We start from the raw sequence: 22,163 nt of genomic DNA, 5'->3' as shown, positions 1-22,163 counted from the left end.
AGAAATGTTTGTCTCCATCTTGGGAATGACTCAGCATGTAAGTGAAGCACGCGATACACATTAAACCCAAGACCCAGCGCTTCACGGCACACGCCAAGTTATGGAAGCCAACATTTTTGAAATTTCGGAAATGGTTTTTCTTGTCATTAAAATTCCTGTCATTTCCGGGTTTAGCGAAGGCTTTCTGGAAGAATGCTGACACGTGGAATTGCTTCATTGTAGACATGAGATCATTAGCTGTGTATTTGTCATTCCGGCAACCATGGGAAGATCCCTGCAGAACATGTCGCCAAAGCCGCGAAAACAGCACCGACGCATTATGATAATTTCATCAAGCAGGAAGGGAAGTCATTCTCAGCTTTATCACCAGGGAAACGGGGACAAATAAACACAAACTGGATTCAGTGGACGAGGCAGAACAATCTAGCCTTAGTGGCAGACCCCTTATCGCGAGTGCGATGGAGCATTTGTGTGCTTCATAATGAAGAAGAGTCAACAGTTTAATCTACTAGCAAACAGCAATGCAGCTAATCTGTGTGTTTAGCTGCACAGCTATTATGCTCAGTATTATGAACACTGACACAACCGTGTCTAAAGTCAAGCTAGACGCTCATTCAGTCCCCAAGAATGAAAATGAACGAAAACGTTCCCAGCGTGCGTCTCGCATAACGGGGCGCCGTGGTTCTTCTTCGTTAAAACACCCAGCACAGCCGTGTTCTTAATGTGTAGGTGCATCCGCGGAGCACGAGTCTCGAGTTATGGAAGGTATGCTGCTCTGCAGGTGGTTCTGATCCACCCAGTCGGACATTTAAAGCAGCGCGACACAACGACCTTCTTCCTCTGTGAACGGGACTGGCGGTGTGTTTTTAACGCCTTCGTTATACATGCCGCTCGGCCTGGACATACCAGTGTGACGTATAAATGTCGTTAAGACGGAAACCGGTGATAACCTCCCTGGTCAAGGAAAAGGCTGCTGCTGGCCAATCACAGCACAGAGACCTGGCTCTGGAAATCCAGCTTCATGGTGTTTTTGTGTTTTTTAACATCATCAGGGCAGCGATGAGTGAGAATCTCTGGCAGGCAATGCTGGTACCGTACCGGCGACACACACATGTCCGTCCTGGAGCAGAACATATCCGGGGTTGCAGGAACATCTGTAGGAGTCCGCGGTGCTGATGCACATGTGGTGACAGAGCTGGCCCTCATATGTCTGACACGGGTCCACTGCCTCGGCTTTCTCCACAGAGTTGGCCACAAGCTCCGAGTCCACAATAGACAGCGGCTGCTTAGGATACTGGCCATCAGCCACTGGGAGGGAGGGAGGGAGAGAGAGAGAGAGGGAGGATGGGAGAGAGAGAGAGGGAGGGAGGGGGAGAGAGAGAGAGAGAGAGAGACTATAATTAAGACAAATATTCACAAATATCCAAACAAACCTACAGAGAAACTGATGTAAATAAACATGCTGAATTAAAATGACACTATATTTTCTCAATCACAGACTGACACGAGTGGCATAATGGTTATATAAGTGTGTGCATCTTGCTAGATTGGCTTCAAAGGAGTCATTGTAACACACTTCCACTGTTTCTCAAGGGCACACTGCCATCTATCAGATAAAAGCAGGCTACACTAATGACAGGATCACTTACAGGCCCATGCTAAACTAACTCACTACCGCACATCTGTTGCTCCGCCTCCACCATCTGCCAGGGCCACGCCACTCTATCTGTCTGCCAATCACAATGGCTCTGCTCTGTGTCCGCGCTAATGCGGCCCCAATGGGAGAAGCTAATGAACACCTATCCAAAGTCACATGGAAATTTGGCAAGGCTCCACCATTGCAGTTCAATCACCGTGGTTACTGTGATTAGTGTCTGGCTCACACTGTGTGGCATGGAGGTTCAAGGTAAACGTTCCACACAGTCATTACCTGGATGTAGATGTCATGGGGCAGGCATTCAACATTTCAGCTGCGATTCATCACCTTTTACCTGGTATGAGGAGGCCTGGTTAAGGTGTCATCTTCCTTTCTGACCCTTGACCCCTGAATACCACAACCACGCCAGCCTCCAGTCACTGACCAGCACAAACGTTTGGGAAATATCCCAAAATATCCCACAAGGGTTTAAACCAAAGCGTGGTGCTGAAAAATGTCGCTGGTTTCAGGCAGCAAGGCGGGTGGAGCAGACGGGCCTGGTGAGCTGGAGCAGGTGGAGACGTAAGCAGACCTGCAGGCTGGCGTCCACGGCAACGCGACACCCCACCACTTGGTTTTGGTCGTCTGCCTTTCTGCCATCCTGGTCCTGCTCCGTCACCGTGACAACACATGCTTCGGGGCAGAGTGCAGCCATGGTGCAGCCATGATTCTGAATGCATGGCCACCTTTAATTGCAAAATGAAACTAATAAACCTGTTTTTGCTCAGAATGAACCCCAGCATAGAGGATAATGGACATGCTAATACAAACATGTCCATCACGCAGAGTCTACACACTACAGTCCTCATGGATCACATCTGCATACGCCACCTGTCCAGGACCAGGCAGTGCTTCTCAGAATAATTGTGTGTGTGTGTGTGTGTGTGTGTGTGTTGCTGTGGTAATTTCACACCTCTCCTGGGTAGGGTAGTAGTTCTTGGTCTTTCCTTCCTCCTGAGCTCAGGTGTGATATCCCCCTCCTGTTCCTCTTCCTCGCAGCAGGTGAGGAAGATGTGTCCGCAAGGGTAGATCAGATGCTGGTGTGCGTCGCAGCTTTTTGCCTCTCGCCTCATGCGCAAACCCAGTGCACAGCAGCTGCAGCACTCCTGCCCGAGGAACCGAGTCGTGTCACCCCGCACGCCCACATTCTAAATCCACACCATTCCACATTACACCGTTCCAAATCCACACCATTCCACATTACACCGTTCCAAATCTACACCATTCCACATTACACCGTTCCAAATCTACACCATTCCACATTACACCGTTCCAAATCCACACCATTCCACATTACACCATTCCAAATCCACACCATTCCACATTACACCGTTCCAAATCTACACCATTCCACATTACACCGTTCCAAATCTACACCATTCCACATTACACCGTTCCAAATCCACACCATTCCACATTACACCGTTCCAAATCCACACCATTCCACATTACACCATTCCAAATCCACACCATTCCACATTACACCGTTCCAAAACTACACCATTCCACATTACACCATTCCAAATCCACACCATTCCACATTACACCGTTCCAAATCCACACCATTCCACATTACACCGTTCCAAATCCACACCATTCCACATTACACCGTTCCAAATCTACACCATTCCACATTACACCGTTCCAAATCCACACCATTCCACATTACACCGTTCCAAATCCACACCATTCCACATTACACCGTTCCAAATATACACCATTCCACATTACACCGTTCCAAATATACACCATTCCACATTACACCGTTCCAAATTTACACCATTCCACTTTCTAACATTCCATATCCCAACATTCCACATCCTATTATCACTCAACCTCACTAGCATCCCACATCCAGCAACAATCAACATTCATTCCACTATTCCACAGCCTATTGTATTCAAAGAATTCACCATAAACCACATTCAACATAATCAACTTTTACCGTTACCAACATTTAACACTGCAAACATTAGACTTGGCGAACATTCAACATCTCCACGTTTCACATCACAAACATCTCCCCACATAATGGAGTAAATCTCCTGCAGGAGGCCCTATCATCCAGCCAGGTCAAACTACGCTGATCTACGGTGCAACACTGATGGATGATAATCCAAAGGGATTGTGATTAATATCTATTACTAATCACCTTCAGTTGTTTTGAAATGTGAGTGTATATTTATGAAAAAATTATATTTTCTTATGTGTGTCCATATAAGTCTTTCTATATGTGTGTGTATAATCATCTCTGTTGAAGTATGTGTAAGTTTCCGAGTGTGTGTAAGGATGAAGCTGTGCTGTGTTACAAGTGTATCCTTTTAAGTGTGTGTGTGTGTGTGTGTGTGTGTGTGTGTGTGTATGTGTGTGTGTGTGTCTTGCCTTTTGAGAGTCCTCTCCACACTGTGGACTGCTGTCCTCACACATCTCACCAGCTTTAGCAGCGTTCATGCCGAGCAGACAGCGGCTCTCCCTCAGAGCACCTACACAGCACTGCTGCTGAACAACGCTAACACACACACACACACACACACACACACACACACACACACACACACATGCACGCACACACACACACACACACACATGCACGCACGCATACACACACACGCACGCACGCACACACGTGCACGCACGCACACACACACATGCATGCACGCATACACACACGCATGCATACATACACACACACGCACGCATATATACATACACACACACACATACACACACACACGAACGCATATATGCATACACACACACACACACATATATGCATACACACACACGCATGAACATACACACACGAACGCATATATACATACACACACACACACGCACACACACATGCAGGAGCAAACAATACAATCCACATCAGCACAAACCATTCACACAAGTCACAGCATATGGACAAATGACCCTCTGAGTGAACGAGTGAAGCAGGCTTACCCACACAGGAAGCTGTGTCCTCCACCTTCTCCTCCATGCCCTCCTCCACCTTCTCCTCCAGAAGGCTGAGGGTTGCAGTGCTGGTTCTCTGTAGCCCACGTCCGTCCAGCATCACAGCAGCTCTCTACCAGGGCTGGAGCAGAGAGTCTAGTCAACACCTACACCACACCTATACTCCAACTATACCACACCTACACTCCAACTACACCACACCTACATCGCACCTACACACAGGCCTCTCGCCTACACTCCAACTACACCTCCCCTACACCGTTCCAACACAGACCTCTACACCGCATCTACACTACACCTACACACCCAACTACACCATGCCTACACCACACCTACACACAGACCTCTCACCTACACCACACCTACAGTCCAACTACACCTCACCTACACCGCACCTACACCACACCTACACTCCCAACTACACCACACCTACACTCCAACGACACCTCACCTACACCACACCTACACTCCAACTACACCTCACCTACACCTCACCTACACTCCAACTACACCTCACCTACACCACACCTACACCGCACCTACACTCCACCTACACCTCACCTACACCTCACCTACACCACACCTACACTCCAACTACACAACATCTACACCACACCTACATGCCCAACTACACCACACCTACACCGCACCTACACTCCACCTACACCTCACCTACACCACACCTACACCGCTTCTACACTCCCAACTACACGATGCCTACACCACACCTACACACAGACCTCTCACCTACACCACACCTACACTCCAATTACACCTCACCTACACCACACCTACACTGCACCTACACTCTAACTACACCCCACCTACACTCCAACTACACCTCACCTACATGCCCCTACACCACACCTACACTCCCAACTACACCACGCCTACATCACACCTACACCACACTTACACCGCACCTACACCACACCTACACTCCAACTACACCACACCTACACTCCCAACTCCACCATGCCTACACCACACCTACACTCCAACTACACCTCACTTAAACCACACCTACACCACACCTAAACTTCAACTACACCACACCTACCCTTCACACACACACTCTAACTACACCACACCACATTGCTCCTACACTGCACCTACACCAAACCTACACCTCATCCACTCCAACTACACCACACTTACACCACCTACACTCCAATTATACCACACCTACATCACACCTACCCCAACTACACCACACCTACACCACACCTACACTCCAACTACACCACACCTACACTGCACCTACACTACACCTACACTCCCAAATACACCACACCTACACTCCAACTACACCAAACCTACACCACACCGGCACTCCAATTACACCACACCTACACCACACCTACACTCCAACTACACCACACCGGCACTCTAATTCCACCACACCTACACCACACCTACTCCGCACCTACACTTCCAAATACATCACACTTACACTCCAACTAAACCACACCTACACTGCACCTAAACCACACCTACACTACACCTACACTCCCAAATACACCTCACCCACACTCCAATTACACCACACCTACCCTTCACACACACACTTTAACTACACCACACTTGCACTACACCTACACTCCAACTACACCACACCTACATCACACCTGCACCACACCCACATTCCAACTACACCACACTTACACCTCACCTACACTACACCCACACTCCAACTCCGCACTCCAAAGTTAAGGAGTCTTCATATATGAATGAATGAATATATGAAGACTCTCCTTAACTTTTTTGGAATAAAGACATCAGTTAATCCAGTCAGGATGAGCTTGAGTTGTGTGTGTGTGTGTGTGTGTGTGTGTGTGTGTGTGTGTGTGTGTGTGTGTGCGTCATCAGTCCCTCTGTCAGGCTGAATAGTTTGTGACGTCGACACTATTCCTCAGAAGCCACACGCTCTCCATCACGAGCAAAAAGGCAAAGCGACTGAATTGGGTTTAATTTCTATAATCCTCCACCCCCATATTCCACACATACTAACACCCTACACCACATTACCCATGATCCTTTCAGCAAACTAAGTCAGATTTTAAAAAAGGAAGAAAAGACAGAAGAATTTGGTAATTATTTACATTTATTCTCATATCAGTTCGAATAATTCATCTCTCTGTGGGAGTGATAGGGACTGAATCTAATTACCGTGACAAAATCAACTTGCTGAAAAGAAGCCCGGTGAAAAAGCCTATCAATAAAAATATAAAAAAAACTTGGCTGTCAAGAGTGGCAGACGTGCTGTGAATCGGCTAAATGAATGTTATGGGCCTCGGCGTAATTGCTGTTTAGAAGTGTAAGCTGTCTGTTTATGAGCATCGGAGCATGAGAATTCGGGTCACCCCTGGCAGGCTCTGGTTTTGCCCTGTTTCTAGGTTACACGCAAGCGAGGATGATCGTCCACGCCGTGGCGAAGCTGGTCTTTGTCTGACAGGCAGCTGCTGCAATGATATGAATTTCTGTACGAGTTTTGCAATGCGGTTAATATCCTCACACGCTGACATTATTATCGTGTTATTCATGGGCCCGTTTTTCTTGTTTTGCTTTCTTTCTGGCCAGATTACGTTAAGAATTCAGCACTGTAAAGAACTGACATGAGAACAGTTAGATGAACCCAACTCAAGCTCTTCAGTCAATGATGCTGCAGGCACTCTTGTCTACACTTAGTTTCTTCTAGGTGCTCATACAAAGTGCTGGGGATTGTGTTAAACATGCAGTACTGCCATGTGGTGAGCAGCAGAGTAGCTCAGACTTTGTTGTCGTTTCAGCGATGCTTACCAGAGGTCATGACCCGGGCAGGGGTTCACACGTGAGTGGGAACCATCAGAGCAAAGACAGACCACAAGAGGCGATCAGAGCTGAACGTGCACGCTCGTGTGAAAATCATCGCCTCTGAACACACCGGCTACTGTCAGCTTTGACTCTGCCCACAGGCAGCAAGACATTTCACATTAGGTAACGAGTAGCTAAGTACCAGCAGGGGTTGAGTGCTGTCTCTGCTGATTAGAACACTTTCTAGGTAAGAGCGATTACGCCACATCGCTCCACCGTCTTTAGTGCCTTTAAACACTCTTCTCACAGTGCCAGAGGTAGAAATCTGCATAACTCAAACAGAGAGAGGAGGACAATTGAAAGTCATCACGGATTTCCCAGAACCTGACTTGCAAATTGCAGCGTAAACACTCATTAGCTAAGCGCCTCCAAAGACAAGGGGATAGACAACCTGAAACAGCGGCCTGGGTGGCATTAAGGCCACTTACACTCTCCTGAGGGGGAACGCGTCCTGGTGGCATCGGCACAAACGCCTCCTCCCCGCCTCACTTTCACAGCATGACTGACGCTCCTTTCCCACGAGTGTTGGCGGTTCCGATTTGTTTATTTGTTCCAGGGCGCATATGAATGAGCCCGGTCTCGCACTGACTCGACGGAAGTCATTTTTATGAGACTATAAATGCAGGAGAGTTTGAGTAACGGTTTAGGAAAAGAACGGAGGGATAGCGAGTCTCTCTCTCCGCACCGCCGTGGCCCCAAGGAAGGATATCTCCCGTCACAACAAATATTAGGCTGTATGTCACTGCCACTGCATGACAAAGAGAAGGTGGGGGGGGGGGGGGGGGGGGTGCAGGAGTGGTTACTGTTGCACAGCATTGTTTTGCTGTCAAATGCAATGCGATCTATGGACTGACAGGAGTGAGGGGAGGAGCTAACCCAACATGCAGCCACCAGCAACTCTGTTCAAGAAACATTTACTCAAGCGAAAGTGCTTAAATAAGCTTCCCAGACTGCTCGGATCCATGCGTAACCTGAGGTCTCTGACAACGCAGTTGTTTAAGAGGGAAACATGGCTCTGGTGACACTGCCGTTAGCTTTGCCTACTTCCATGTAATTGGCAGAAGCAAAACTTTGGAGAGGTGACCTAGTCCTCAGCTGTGCAGCCCACACAGAGAGCGCGCCCACACAAGTGAAGCCTACCAACTCGCAAGTGAAGAAGGAATAACTACCATTTACGCCTTTGGGCTCTTGTTCGTAAAAATATTCGTCAGATGTAATTGCTTATTTACAGCTCTTAAGTTAAGCCTTTGCACAGAACAACCCTGTGTCTACATGTTAAAAAAAAGCAAAATCCTGTCATGATTTGAATTTATTGTCAACAAACTGTATGTATTATGTTGTCAGGTTTTCATACATGTTTTGCTGTTAGCATGCAATCGTTTCTTTAGGAACCTGTTAGCAAACACTAGCCCTAAGGTCTCCAGAGGTGGTCACGTGACCAAGGGTGCTGGGTGTCACGAGATCTGGTCACGTGACCCATGGTGCTGGAGGTCTCGGGATCTGGTCACATGACCCAGGGTGCTGGATCTGGTCACATGACCCAGGGTGCTGGAGGTTTCGGGATCTGATCACATGACCCAGGTGCTGGAGGTTTTGGGATCTGGTCACATGACCCAGTGTGCTGGCTCTTTGAGTCGTTAAGCAGAACACTACTGATGTGTGAGTGCTTAGCAGTGAGGTCAGCATGTGGCTGGGCACAATGCAGACTGCATGTGTAAGCGAACAGTGCTCCACCAAAGTGAACAGAAAGGCCCAAAAGCACTGAGCCTGTTGGTGTGGGAAGGGGAGGTGGGCTGGGGATTATTCACAGTCCATGTCCCAAAGCCAACTATGTTCAGCGAGTAGTCCTTCATCCGGTGGATCTCCACAAAGCAAAACCCCCCAGTGGATTTTCAGTGACTGCAGTACAGCACAGCAGCAAAAGCACTTTCATGTGTGTGAGTGGAGGTTTTGCTTGGATGTTGTGAGTGCCGCATTAAAAGCTTACATGAGCCCACGAACACTCTGGACTCCAACTGGGGTCTCCTGGAAGCTCATCTGCAGAGCAGATGAGTGTGAAACAAAGCATTTTCAAAAAAACAACTGATCTCTAAATGGGGCAGAAATCCCCATATATAAGGACAAAGGCAACGAGATCAGAACAAGTAAGTCTGGAGGTGTTATGAATATCAATGCACTGTGCATATTTTTATGTGTGTGTGTGTGTGTGTGTGTGTGTGTGTGTGTGTTGGGGGCTGAGGGGATACGTGTGTTTTAACCTTGTAAAATGTTGAGAATTTTGCCATTGCAGTGCAGCACTAAACATTTAGACACTAAAAGATGATTGGACGTTTGGTGTGATTATTCTGAGATCAGACGTTTGGTGTGATCATTCTAAGATCAGACGTTTGGTGTGAGCTTTCTGAGATTAGACGTTTGGTGTGATCATTCTGAGATCAGACGTTTGGTGTAATCATTTTGAGATTGGATGTTTGGTGTAACATCTGAGATTGGATGTTTGGTGTGATCATTCTGAGATCAGACGTTTGGTGTAATCATTTTGAGATTGGATGTTTGGTGTAACATCTGAGATTGGATGTTTGGTGTGATCATTCTGAGATCAGATGTTCGATGATCATCATGGCCATGTTTGACTACCTGGATCCTTTAAACCAGTCCCTCATTACAGCTTCAGAGGTTTTTGCTCCTAAGAACAGACAACTAGCATGTAGGATGCAGTCTTCTCTAAAATGGTAATAACACTCAAGGCATCTATTCTGTTTGGGTTTAATGCTTGGCTGCATACCATCAGAAATATGTGATCTTCTGAATGTCCTACCAAGGGAAATTAAGTCTCAGCCAGAATTTAAAAAGTTCAAACAACAGAAGATTGAAACAAAAAAACAAAACAAAAAAAAAATGCATTTATTGCAAAAGAACAAAAAATATTGCATCATAAAGCACTATACGTCATAAATAGATCAGAATTTATCTTCACCAGACTTGTCTTTAATGAATAAATGCAGTCTAATGAACCCTGTTCATTAAAGAACATAGTTCAGAATGCAGTCATTACGAAGATGATAAATGTCTTGATAAAGTCCAACCACAGCCATGTTATCAGTCAGCCGTTAATTCAAACTGATTGGTCACATTATCACCTCTGACCCTTAGGTACAGGAAGGGTGAAAAACCAGAGGGACTCGCGCTCAGGAATATGAAGACTGCACAATCTCACCTTGGCTTTTGAGAAACCAGAGCATGTTCTAAACACCAGAAATGACCGCAATCCAGAACTGATTAAACAGGGCGGTGGGCTATCAAGTCAATACCTCCTCCCAAGAGACTCCTGGCAGGGAAACGTGGGTAACAGCCTCCCAGATCCAGCTTGGCCAGTGATAAATGGACTTCCAGATGCTAACACACAGCCAATTACAGCAAACTAACTTTCTGCAGACTCCATCATTCTGACTAAAAGAGCCAAAGGGTTTTAATGGTTTGTTATATTTCCAGACGCAATTTAGCAAAAGGGGTCCACAGCTTTTCTGTACGTGAGCGGGACACTTGAAACCTTTCATTTGATAAACAGCACCTCTCAGCTCATTGCTCTGAACAAGGACCTGAAGGTCTTTCATTTCAAATGAGTGATCCAAATAGTCCTTTGTCCAAGAATGAAAATCAATTTATTTATTTTTTACAAATTAACAGACCTCTCAATTACTGTTTCTAAGCTGCTCGGTCCACCAATGTGGCTGTAAACAGGAACAGGAAGAACCTGGCACAACCATGAAACATTAAAAGACAACATATCAAATAAAATGGAATAAAGGAAGAATTAGCCAGAGTCTCCATGCTGGTGTAGAAGTAGCGGGCCATGGCCGTACTTGTTTCTGGTCCTTCGGTTGCTCCTTTGGGCTGCTTGTAACACCACCAGATGACCTGTCCATCACGGCACTTCCTACATGAACAATCCAAATCCCCTATTCCCATTTCCCTGTCCTGCTTATCGCTGCACCTACGTTTGCCACAACTGTGGACAAACACATACATGCTCTGACAAATCACAGGTCGTTTGAATCACACTTAACTTCTCAATTCAACAAAATGAAAACCCAGCCACTGAATTCCCAGCAGTGTTAATTAAGCCCACTACAGAACGTAACGGTGTTAATTAAGATGGATATAAAACCTGTTTACCCCAGACAATGAACATTCCCGCTTTGTTGTTCTAACTCAATGTCATGCCTCTTTGTTTAATGAGGCTAATCTCTTGCCCTGACCCCTGTACACATCCGGTCTCCAGACTCCCTTCAAGCCAATCGCGCCTGGTAATCTATCACCGACAGACGCATGCCAGCACAGACACTAAATATAAGGAGCCTTCCAGCAGAGAGTCTGGGGAAGTCAGTGTGAGGACGTCTGGGCTTCACAAGACGTGCGACTGCTTACTTCAAAGGATATGAGTTCCACAGCTGTAGTTCCTCATCTATCCTAATTTCAGTTCATTCCTCTGTCTCTTGCTGTGTTACTCATCAAAGCAAAAAATATTGTTTTGAAAGTTTGCTGACTTAGGAGATTCAGATGCCAAAGTCACAATATTTGAGCCATGTACTTAGTGGTTCTTATAACAGTTATCTGTGTAACCAACAGCAAAACATTTAATCCACTGCCAGACATAATATTTAATATGATATTTTATAACATTATCCTCTCTGTCTCCATTGTTAACAGCACAGTTCTGCACATGGAAGGACATTACACTGTCCCCAAGAAATAAGCAGAGACACTTAATGATCTCTTGGTTTATTTCTCGGCACTGTCCACATATCAGTCATTCTGTTGCTAGCACATCAGACGCAGCCATTGGCTGGGCTTTTTGGAAGACGGCCGATGGCAAATCACCAGGGATGAGCTCGAGAGCAGACAGGACTATGGAAATGCTGAGATTGGTGAGGACAGTTGTACGCCTCGGTCTCGTGCTGAGGCACCGTTTGCATGAAAACACACAGTATAAATCAGATCCCTGGGGTTCACAGACTCAGCATCAGAGTTTAGTGAGAATAAATCATGTTTCTTTGGCTTGTTTGCCTCAACTTCTACTAAAAGGCTTATATGACATTCTTGAGGGAAGAGTTTAGACTTGGTCTTGTTATGTCAACATTTTTAAAGGGGAGTTTTGAATGGTAAATCAGTTTAAAATAACTGCTAATTTCATTCTAAAAGTCCCCCTCTCAACTCCAAACAAAATCTCTCTGTCTCTCTTTGAACTGATTGCAGAATAAATATCTTTCTGCCATTGTGTCACATATTTATAAAAGATCTTTATCTTAATGGCCCTCAAAAACAACAACAGTGCTCTTGTTGGTGGAGAGCACACTTCCAGTAGCTATCACAGCCCAGACGAACCACACCCCGTGACGTCATTTCCCAACAGGGCTTCTCACCCCGTAAACCAGGGGCTCCGGAGAGCAGTCAGCACTTAGCGATGCCGTCCGTGTTCTCTGTGCCACTGAGGGTGGATTTAGGTCGCCATTATGAAGGAGAGCAAAGGGGGAAAGGAACAGGAGGGCGATTGTGGCTAATGGCAGCGGGACAATAGGCGGAAGACCTAGAGCTTGGCTATTCATCTTACTGTACTCAAAGATAAGCTGAGAGACTCCAGTGGGTCAATCGGCAGGATAGAAAACACAGTGGTCAGGTTGGTACAGTGCAGCAGGGACTGGGATTCAGTCATCCTGTCTGGGCAAACGCACCATGCTACACCAATAACAGACCTTGGGCAAGACTCCTCACACTATCACTGTAACATGATTGAAAATGTACGCTTCCATGAATAAGGGCATCTGCTAAATGTGAAAATGTCATAAGAAAGACCTCCAGAACTATGGGAACTGTGATTGGACTCATTAATCTCAGTTAATAAAGATAGCAGATTTGAGCCCAGACTCTGATCTCCCCCATCGGTGATTTATTGGACTGTGTAAATTGTAATTCATCGAACTGCTTAAAGAACAGCCAACATGGGATGAGCTATCAAAGTTCAACACAACACACATTCATGTGATTCATTATGAGTCTGTTTATAACTAGTAATGATTTTAATTTGGCCATAAGACTAATCTGAAGGTATTAACCTTTTAATCACAAGTTTTCATGGTTAACTAATTGGACATCAAATCATTATTTCTATTAACACTCCACAGCCGTAATCACAAAACAACATGGTCAAATCCATCAAGGGGGTGACTTATATCACCAGTCTGATGAGGGCTACGCAAACCATCTTGCCTCAATGAATAAATGTTCAAAAGCAGCAATGCGAGACAATGTTATAAAAAATAAAAAAGAAATTCAAGTTGTGGTTTCAGGGCTTTCAGGACACAAGCCCAACACCACTGGCATATTGAACTGCAGAAATAGGCCACTACAAAAACTATGTTTCCATTTCAGAAACAGGCCTCCCTTTCTGCATGGGCTGTCAGCTGGGATGAGCGCATCATTCATTCCTCTATCTCTATTTCAGAGGTGCAGGGGAAAAGTAAAGTTTCAGAGAGGCTGAGTGGAGGGGGAGACCCACACAAATATTCTGGAGCTTCTAAAGAAAGTAATAAACTAGGCCTGCTGTTGGCCCGAGCCCAGGTCTGCTGTTGGCCCGAGCCCAGGTCTGCTGTTGGCCCGAGCCCAGGTCTGCTGTTGGCCCGAGCCCAGGTCTGCTGTTGGGGGGGGGATTGGGTTGGTTTCTCCCTTGGCTTCATCTCTAGTGTTGATGCAAGAGAACTTGCGACACGGAGGGGACAGTACAGGCGGTCAGTGCTTCGTTGTTAGCACATTGGTGTCCATCCTAGGACCGCGGTATCATTGATCCATCAGCGACCCTGAGGTGGGAAGGATCTGGGATTTTAGTGTGGTATCAGCGTTAGTGATTAGAGGGGAGGGGGGATCGGGGCCACAGTGTCCATGGGAGTTGGGGGGGTCATTGCACTGGGGTTGGTGGTGTGTCCAGATGTGCTGACAGATAAAGGCCTGCCAACCATCAAGTGGTATACTGTTTTCATCACCATGACTCCAGACAAAATGGCGGAAGAGCGTAAGAGCGGACAGCTCGCCTGGGCTCTGGTGCACACGCTGATGATGTAAACACATCTGGGCTCATCGCTGTGGCTAAGCAGTAAGCTTAGATGACACCTGTGCTCTTTGTGTGGGACGACGTTATCACAATATGAACATAATTCAACAGGTAATTAAACGCAGAAGCTCATTTAAATTCAAATTGGGGTTAACTAATCTTCACAGCATAAAGACCAATTCCGAATTAATACCTGTAGTGCTTGTTTGAGTGGCCAGAAACAAACACTGCAAGAGTTTACACCATGTAGCTCCTCACTGCATCATAAAATTTTTCTGTTGTGATGCATGGTGGCACTATGGAGGAGTGTGTTCAGCAGGGGGGATGACCTCCCCTGAACTGAGCCCCTAGTAACACCAGCGTGAAGGCAGTATGGAACAGGACATCCAGACTTGTCCACTGTCAACACAAACACTGGAAATGCAATCCCGCTGAAGACTGTACCGACACCAGAACCAGGGAGAGGGAGAAATGCACTTCAGGATAAAACCCAGACAATCCCACAATGCCTGCATGGACACACTGACTTAGAGGCATATGTTTCTAACGTTTGTTTCCTAACAATGCCACTGTGTGCTGTGTGGGTGGTACAGTGGAGGGGGGTTCTGTCTCTGGTCCACTCAAAACCCTGAGGAAAAATATTTTGTAATTTATACCAACATGATCCGACTTAAGGTCCCATCTGATTGCTCCTCTCCATTATCTGAGAATAGACCGACAGTCTACTTAGTAGTAGGGGTACAAGTGGGTCTAACTGTACACAGAATAACAGGAAGGTCTGATGGTACAAGGAGGTCTGAATGACAAATAATCACAGTGTCGTCAGTTGAAACACAAACTGTGTCCAGGGTCACTAATATTTAACAACCAAAACATATAACCTGAGTACATATCTCAAAAGGGATCATTACCGACACTCTGTGGTCCAACTGTTTCAAAAGGTATCACAAACACCAAATCATGTAAGCGTGGCTCTGTGTCATGCTTCTTCAGTCCAACAGCAAGTCCTGACTAAACGCGTGGGCTTCTCAGTGGCTGCAATTCACAACCAGATCTGGATTCCTGCTGAAAACCAGCATGGGTCCTTCACCTGTACATGTTGTTAAGGGTGGGGGGGGGAACAAAACCAGCACCTGCTCAGGTTCTGCTCAGCCTTGCACAAATCAGCTCTCCTTCACAAGACCTCTCATCATCATCATCATCATCATCAGCTGCAGCACCCTCGCCATCCCATCAGTATGCTGATGTCATTACAGCCTGTACTTCCTCTTTAGTCATGAACTATAAGCTAGTCAGTGTTGGCAGAATTGGAACGGTGTCCAAGGCGTGTATGGTGTAATACTTTAAAACTGATTTATACTGACTCAAAGAACCACTCTGTCATATCAAAGTTACGGTAATTACATATTTATTATTCAGTATTAATTTGGTTCAAAGAATCAGTCTGTCATATAATAAAAGTTTATGTAAAAGTTTAACCTCTACCAAATTCAGAAAAACAAGAGACAGCACCCACTAGTTCTTTCAATTCATCATACGCTCTTCGTTTGAAATTCTGACCACAGACTTGGTTCTCAGTGGTGTCCGTCATCCGTGTTTCACAAGGCATGCTGATAAACCGGACATATCAGTTTTTCATCTCCGAATATGAAACAAAGTGCTTCGTAGCCGGTGCAAATTCAGGGCGCAATTCTTGTGACCATACATGAGTGTGATGATAAACACCTGGGCTGAGTTACGGCATTTCTGTTATCAGTGTGAGAAAGGGCCCTCTCTCCTGGCTGTTATCTGACATACAGGAGGTGGAGAAGCTACCTGTCAAGAGCCTGGAGTGCTTCCATTCTGAGAGAGCCCTTTGAAATGAGCTATAGCCAGTTCGCACACAACATGATAACTGGTTCTAGAGCTTATCTGGCCCAACATGGTGGGTGCGTTCTCGGTACAAGACACCTCTCAGCACCTACCTATGGTCAGATTCTTTCTCCCTCTCTCTCTCTCTCTCTCTCTCTCTCTCTCTCTCTCTCTCTCTCTCTCTCTCTCTCTCTCTCTCTCTCTCTCTCCAAAAAACCCCTTGCATTAATCAAACCTTGACCATGAAAGAGAAATGCAGAACTGATCTTATATCCGTGTGCTACCTACACCAGGTGTGCAGGGCGGATGGCATAATAACATTTGGCTCGTTCCCCTAGGTGCTCACGCACAATTAGGTGACCTTTTCATCCAAATGAGATATATGACTGCACAGCTGTAATGTTTAAATAATGAAAAAGGTGGGCCTGATTAGTTGAAATGCCAGAGAGTAATTAAAAAGTGGCAAACAGAATACCCATTGAATCAGTAAAGTGACACATTTGTGAAAGCTGTGTCAATGCTACATAGCTCTATTTGTGAGGAGATTAAACACAGGAATAGTGTAGCACCTCAGAAAGGGGCAAAAAAAAACATGAAACTTGATCTATCTTGATTTACGACATTTTCCACTGTTGGGTGTGAACATCTGAATATACCCAGAGCCTACATTTGGGGCCTGGGCAGCTTCATACAGACCGAAGTGCCCTGGTGTCCTCACTGAACCATTCACTCAAATGTTTTACAAACCCATTAGAGACAAAATGAATTTCACGAGCTGATCCTATAAACACTTCTCAGACCCACGACACTTTTCTGCCTGCAGCGAGTTTATAAGAAAACAACTTCAGCATGTGCTAATAGAGTCTTTGAGCTTGCTAACAACACAATGCTGTTTTGTTGCGTGAGGGGTTGTGCTGAAGGGGGAGAGTGTGGGTGGGGTGTGCTCAGAGGGGGGTGTGGGTGTCCAGGGGTTTGGGGGGGGTGGGGGGGGGGGTCGCATGATCGGGGGGGTTGGGTGTGTTCAGAGGGGGGTGGGGGTGTCCAGGGGTTTGGGGGGGGTGGGGGGTCGCATGATCGGGGGGGTTGGGTGTGTTCAGAGGGGGTTGGGGGTGCCCAGGGGATTGAGAGGGGGGGAGGGGGGGATGTGGTGCTCTTCATCCAGAACCCCATTCCTGCTTCTGAGAATTTGTGCTCTCACTCTCTCACTCTTTTAATAACTGGAAAAAGTCAACACCCGCTAAAGTGTCGAAATCCTTTTGGAAAAGGCAAAACCGTGTTCGCGCAGGGCCCCGAGAATCACAGGAAACCTTTCTGTGCTAAAAGTGTCATGTTAACTGTGAAAGCAAGTCATCACAGTCTTTTGTGAGAGAGGCCTTTTCCCGCTGTACTGCTCTTACAGTGTTAAAGCCTCACCGCGGTCTGCACACAGCCCCAGTGATTAGTGGAATTACACTCCACTGTGGTGTGCAGTCCCTGGTCAATGTCAAGCATCAATCACCGAACATTACAAACGATCTCGACGTCTGAATGAGGCTCAGATGCGTGTGTGTGCAGTTGTTAAGGAAAACAAGGGACTTGCATACTCACCGTCATGGCCTGTAGGAGAGGAGCTCAGAGTGTGTTCTCCATCTTCTGACTCCAGCTTCTCCTCTTCCCTTTCCTCCCTTTCTTCTACTTCGGACTGACTCTGGGGATGTTTGACCGGAGTCGGTTTCTCGTCGTCCACTCTAAGGGGTGGCTGGCTGGTTGGCCTGGATCTTACGGTAGGGGCCGTGGAGACTGGCGGCTTCCTTTCAGACTGGGTTCTGTGCCGCTCCGAAGCTCGTTCAGATGTGGGTGAAGTAACGGCCCTGCTGACTGAGTCACTTTGCTTCACAGCCTCTGAGCTGCTGACAGTGTTTTGCTCCTGTTTTCCATCTATTCCATTGTTTTCGTGATTCCTGCCGCTGTCGGTGACATTGTTTAACGGGACTGTCGTCTCATTCTGGTCAGTTTTGGTATCGATCTCCTCTCTGTGTGAGATATAATTGTCTTCAGTGTCCGGTGAGTGTGGCAGAATTGGTCCCAGGGAAACAGTGCTGTCAGTCGTGGGCCGTGGTGTTGTAGCTTCCCGTAGGTAAGGCCGAGTTGGAGCCCCAGTTGCCGGCGAGTAACTGAACGCTTCACTGTACGTGATGTCCTCGTAGTCGAGCCCGGCACCATCTACGCTCTCTTTGGGAATGGCAAACTCCTCACTTCCTGTGTTCTCTGCCTCTCCATCTGTGTTGTCTTTATAAAGGCTAAAACTCTGCCTTTCTGCAGTGTCTCTGTGAATAGACAGTTCCTCCTTATCTACACTCTCTCTGTACATTGCAAATTTGTTCTCATTTGAGCTATCTTCAGGAATATTAAGTTTTGCACTCCCAACATTATCTTCAGAAATGTTTAACGCGTCTTTTCTGAGGGTGTCTTTATGAAGTTCATATCTTGTTCCACCAGTCATTTCTTTATGTAACGGAAACTGTGGCCTGTGTGCGGTCACCTCATGAACACCAAACCTCTCTCTAAGTTCCTGCTTGGTGCCTGTATGGAAGGCCTGACCAGCTGGAATGTTTTCTGCCCGAGACACCAAAACAGTGGAGGACTCCGTAGGAGAGACCAGGCTGTGCAAAGACGGCTCGGAGGAATCGGTTGTAGTGTAGTCATACTCATCTTCCTCCTGCTCCTCTTCCTCCTCCTCATCCATGTGGCTTGGGCTCAGTTTGAACGGAGGCAGCCTGTCTGTGTGTGACAGTGGAAAAGGCTTGGAGAAGGACCCTTGAGGGTTGAGGATGTCCCGGAAGGGGTGACGGGGACGGCTCCGGTGTGGACTCTCCTCGGTGGGGCTCGTGAGCATGGGCTTATGGGCTCTCATTGGGTCACAGTCAGGAACCGGGTAGCACATTAGCTTCCCGCCATCGTTGGGGCAGTGACACACCTGGCAGGGGTCCATGTGGAAAGAATGTCCGGCCTCGTACTTCTGCTGCATGTAGACGCAGCCAATCCGCTTGCACTGCGCACACGCGTCTTCGGGCTCAGAGACCTCGATGCAGTTGGCCGGCATCTCCGGACATGGAATGAAATGGCAGCTGATCCTGCCGCCTCCCTGGGGGCAAGAGCACTCCGTGCTTCCGAAATCTACAAAGTAAGACTCTCCCTCTGGCACTCGGCCTTTTCGGAAGCCAGCGTTGACGCAGTCGTAGTACTGGTAGCCCTCGCATCTGCAGCCCGTCTGCATGCAGGTGGCACAGCAGGCCCCGTTCTCCAGAACGTCCTCGATGCAGTTGTGAAGAACGGGGCACTCCACGCCGGTGCAGTCTCTCTGGCAGAGACAGCCACCCACACACAGCAGGAGCAGGAACCTCAACAGGTCCATTCTGACAAGCCCAGGACCAACTCTGAAAGGTCTCCTTCCTTCCTGCAGCCCCCAAGGAACGGGCAGAAGGTCGCCTCCCGTCCCAGATACCGGCGGTGGTCAGCAGAGTCTAGGAGAGAGCGTGAGAGAGATGGAGAGAGGGAGAGAGATATGGGGAGGGAGGGAGAGTGAGAGAGACAGGAAGAGTGAGAGAGATGGAAAGAGTTAGAGTGAGAAAGATGGAGAGAGAATGGGAGAGTGAGAGAATGAGAGTGAGAAAGAGAGAGGGAGAGAGAGAGAGAGAGTGAAAGGCAAGTTAGGGAGTGTGCTGCAGACTTCCTGTGGAGTTCTCTGACCCTGTCCAGAGTTATGGATGAAATGCCAACATCTGGCTTCCTATCTGAGCTCAGCCTCTTCGAGTCCATCCCATATCTTAAAACAGTCCCGATGTCAGCAGATAATCACTTAACTGTATAGCATGACTCATTTTAGTGTCATTATATAAAACTCAGTGATGGTAGTGTATGTGTTTATAAGAATAATTATTTTTGCTAACAAGACAGAATGCTAAAACTTTGACAGGAGTATAGAGGCATTTGTACTACAGTTATTCTTGTATTTGGGTTATTTTTGCAGGTTGTCTGCCTATTCATAGCACAGCTGTGATTTTTCCTCTACAGTGCACAAGAGTCATTGAAACTATGTAATGAAAGAGGTCTTTGGGGCCAATGCCCCGTATTACTGACGTTCAGATCCGGGTGGTTTTTGCTGAGTGAACACTGTGAATTTAAGCCCAAGCAATCTGCTGATTAGCTGTTTTGTAGGTTTTTAATGCAGTGTAGAACTTTTCAAGATCATTCAAACGCAGCAGTCTTTCTTTTCTGAACAAGTGAAAAATACAGTGACTGAAGTTACAGACGACCGTTAAAAATGCAAACCAATGCAAACCATCATTTCACTTTTCTTTCTCGCTTTCTTTCTTCTCTTTCCTTCAGTTCGTTGTTTGTTCTCTCTGTTGCAAGTGTTCGTTAAATTGCTTTTGTATTGAAAGATGTGCTGTAGGAATCATCTTGGTAAAGGTTTTGTTTGCATTGGAGAGCTTTCATGTCTTAAGGAATTGAACCTTCAGATTTTACTGCAGATGCAGGAAAAACGGTCTTAGGGTTTCCAAAGCTTACATTAGTTCTAAAACTCCTCAAAGTCTGAGCTGTGAAACAGTTTAAATTAAAAAAAAGATCAGCCATAGAAGTGATCTTAAATAAAAAAGAATGAGTTTATATGTGCGCTAACGTATAGAGCGGTACCAATTAATATAATTTATCGGGATTGATTTAGTTCTAATATCGCCGACAAACTGAACCCTTCTGCCAATGTAAAGTTTTAAGCATGCAGAGTACCGATTTCATCACGGTAAACCGGCTGCAGAAAGCATATGTGTGCATATAAATGATGCCATAGTACAAAAAAATCAACGCATATCATGCTTGTAAAAAGGAGAAAGTAAGAATTGATAAAACAGTGTTAAGATTATAGTAGAAGTTTGCGCTGTGTCGAACATTTCTCATTTAGAGTATGCAACTTAATGCTCTACCTTATTCTAAAGTCTGGAAACAAAAGCGAGGATCGTTTTGAGTTACTGTTTTGTGTCCACAAAAGTTCCCTACCTCAATATAGTGAAATGCGCTGCGTGTGCAGCGCGCGTGGCCAGAAAGTTGGACCTTACCTCGAGACGTTCTTCTTACTCCGTCACCCAGCTCGAAAGTTCCAAACTCCGAGCCTATCTGTGCGCGCGCTTCAGCTCCCAACCTCTGCTGACAGCTGTACAGCCACGACCTCCACCTCTAAGGGGAGGGACCGGGAGACCTATACCTACAACCCCAATCAAAAATGAGAAATGTAATACTTAGAAATGAGAAATGTAATAAGAAATGTAATACTTAGTCACGCTATTTATGTTACAATATTGAGTTTAATTGCTACGTGCGTTAGTTTTCACAAGAGTGGTCAAAATGTTTGAGTTGTTTCATCTCCAGCGCATGAACAAAAGGAAAAACTTTAATGTAATATTGTTCGAATCGAAACAAACCGTATCGCCCTAAGAGCGTTTAATGGAATTTGAAACTTTCGCTGTCATCAATAAACTCCTGTTATTGTAAATTCAAGGGCGAGAATGCTCTCGTGAGAAACTTCTAAGATCACAAGCAGGTCAGACTGGGGAAAAACTTCCCCCCCAAAAAGCCTTCTTCCACAGCAAAGAAGCCTCTTTGGGGTGTTGGAAACAAACAACATAGTAAACCTTTTGGTTTAGTAAACCTTTTGTCCACTTT

General features: G+C 46.4%; 1 protein-coding gene across 3 annotated transcripts in view; it reads right to left on the bottom strand.

Annotated features, from left to right (window-relative positions):
- The window catches only part of fbln2 (fibulin 2), a 43,855-nt gene extending 22,142 nt beyond the window's left edge, over positions 1–21,713 (bottom strand). Inside the window, exons 1-6 of one of the 3 annotated variants that reach the window (XM_077007656.1) lie at positions 21,560–21,713; positions 18,051–19,966; positions 4,643–4,775; positions 4,079–4,205; positions 2,610–2,802; positions 1,099–1,308 (exon numbers count right to left, since the gene is read on the bottom strand). In XM_077007656.1, the coding sequence (XP_076863771.1) occupies positions 1,099–1,308; positions 2,610–2,802; positions 4,079–4,205; positions 4,643–4,775; positions 18,051–19,857 (2,470 nt within the window). In that variant the 5' untranslated portion in view covers positions 19,858–19,966; positions 21,560–21,713. Of the gene's footprint in view, positions 1–1,098; positions 1,309–2,609; positions 2,803–4,078; positions 4,206–4,642; positions 4,776–18,050; positions 19,967–21,500 lie in introns of all 3 variants that reach the window. The other 2 variants (XM_077007659.1, XM_077007657.1) reach the window with 2 other exon arrangements.
- Positions 21,714–22,163: the final 450 nt, after the last annotated feature.

This window comes from Brachyhypopomus gauderio, chromosome 1, assembly GCF_052324685.1.
Source record: "Brachyhypopomus gauderio isolate BG-103 chromosome 1, BGAUD_0.2, whole genome shotgun sequence".
NCBI classification, from domain to species: domain Eukaryota; kingdom Metazoa; phylum Chordata; class Actinopteri; order Gymnotiformes; family Hypopomidae; genus Brachyhypopomus; species Brachyhypopomus gauderio.
This window is presented reverse-complemented; position numbering and strand designations above follow the sequence as displayed.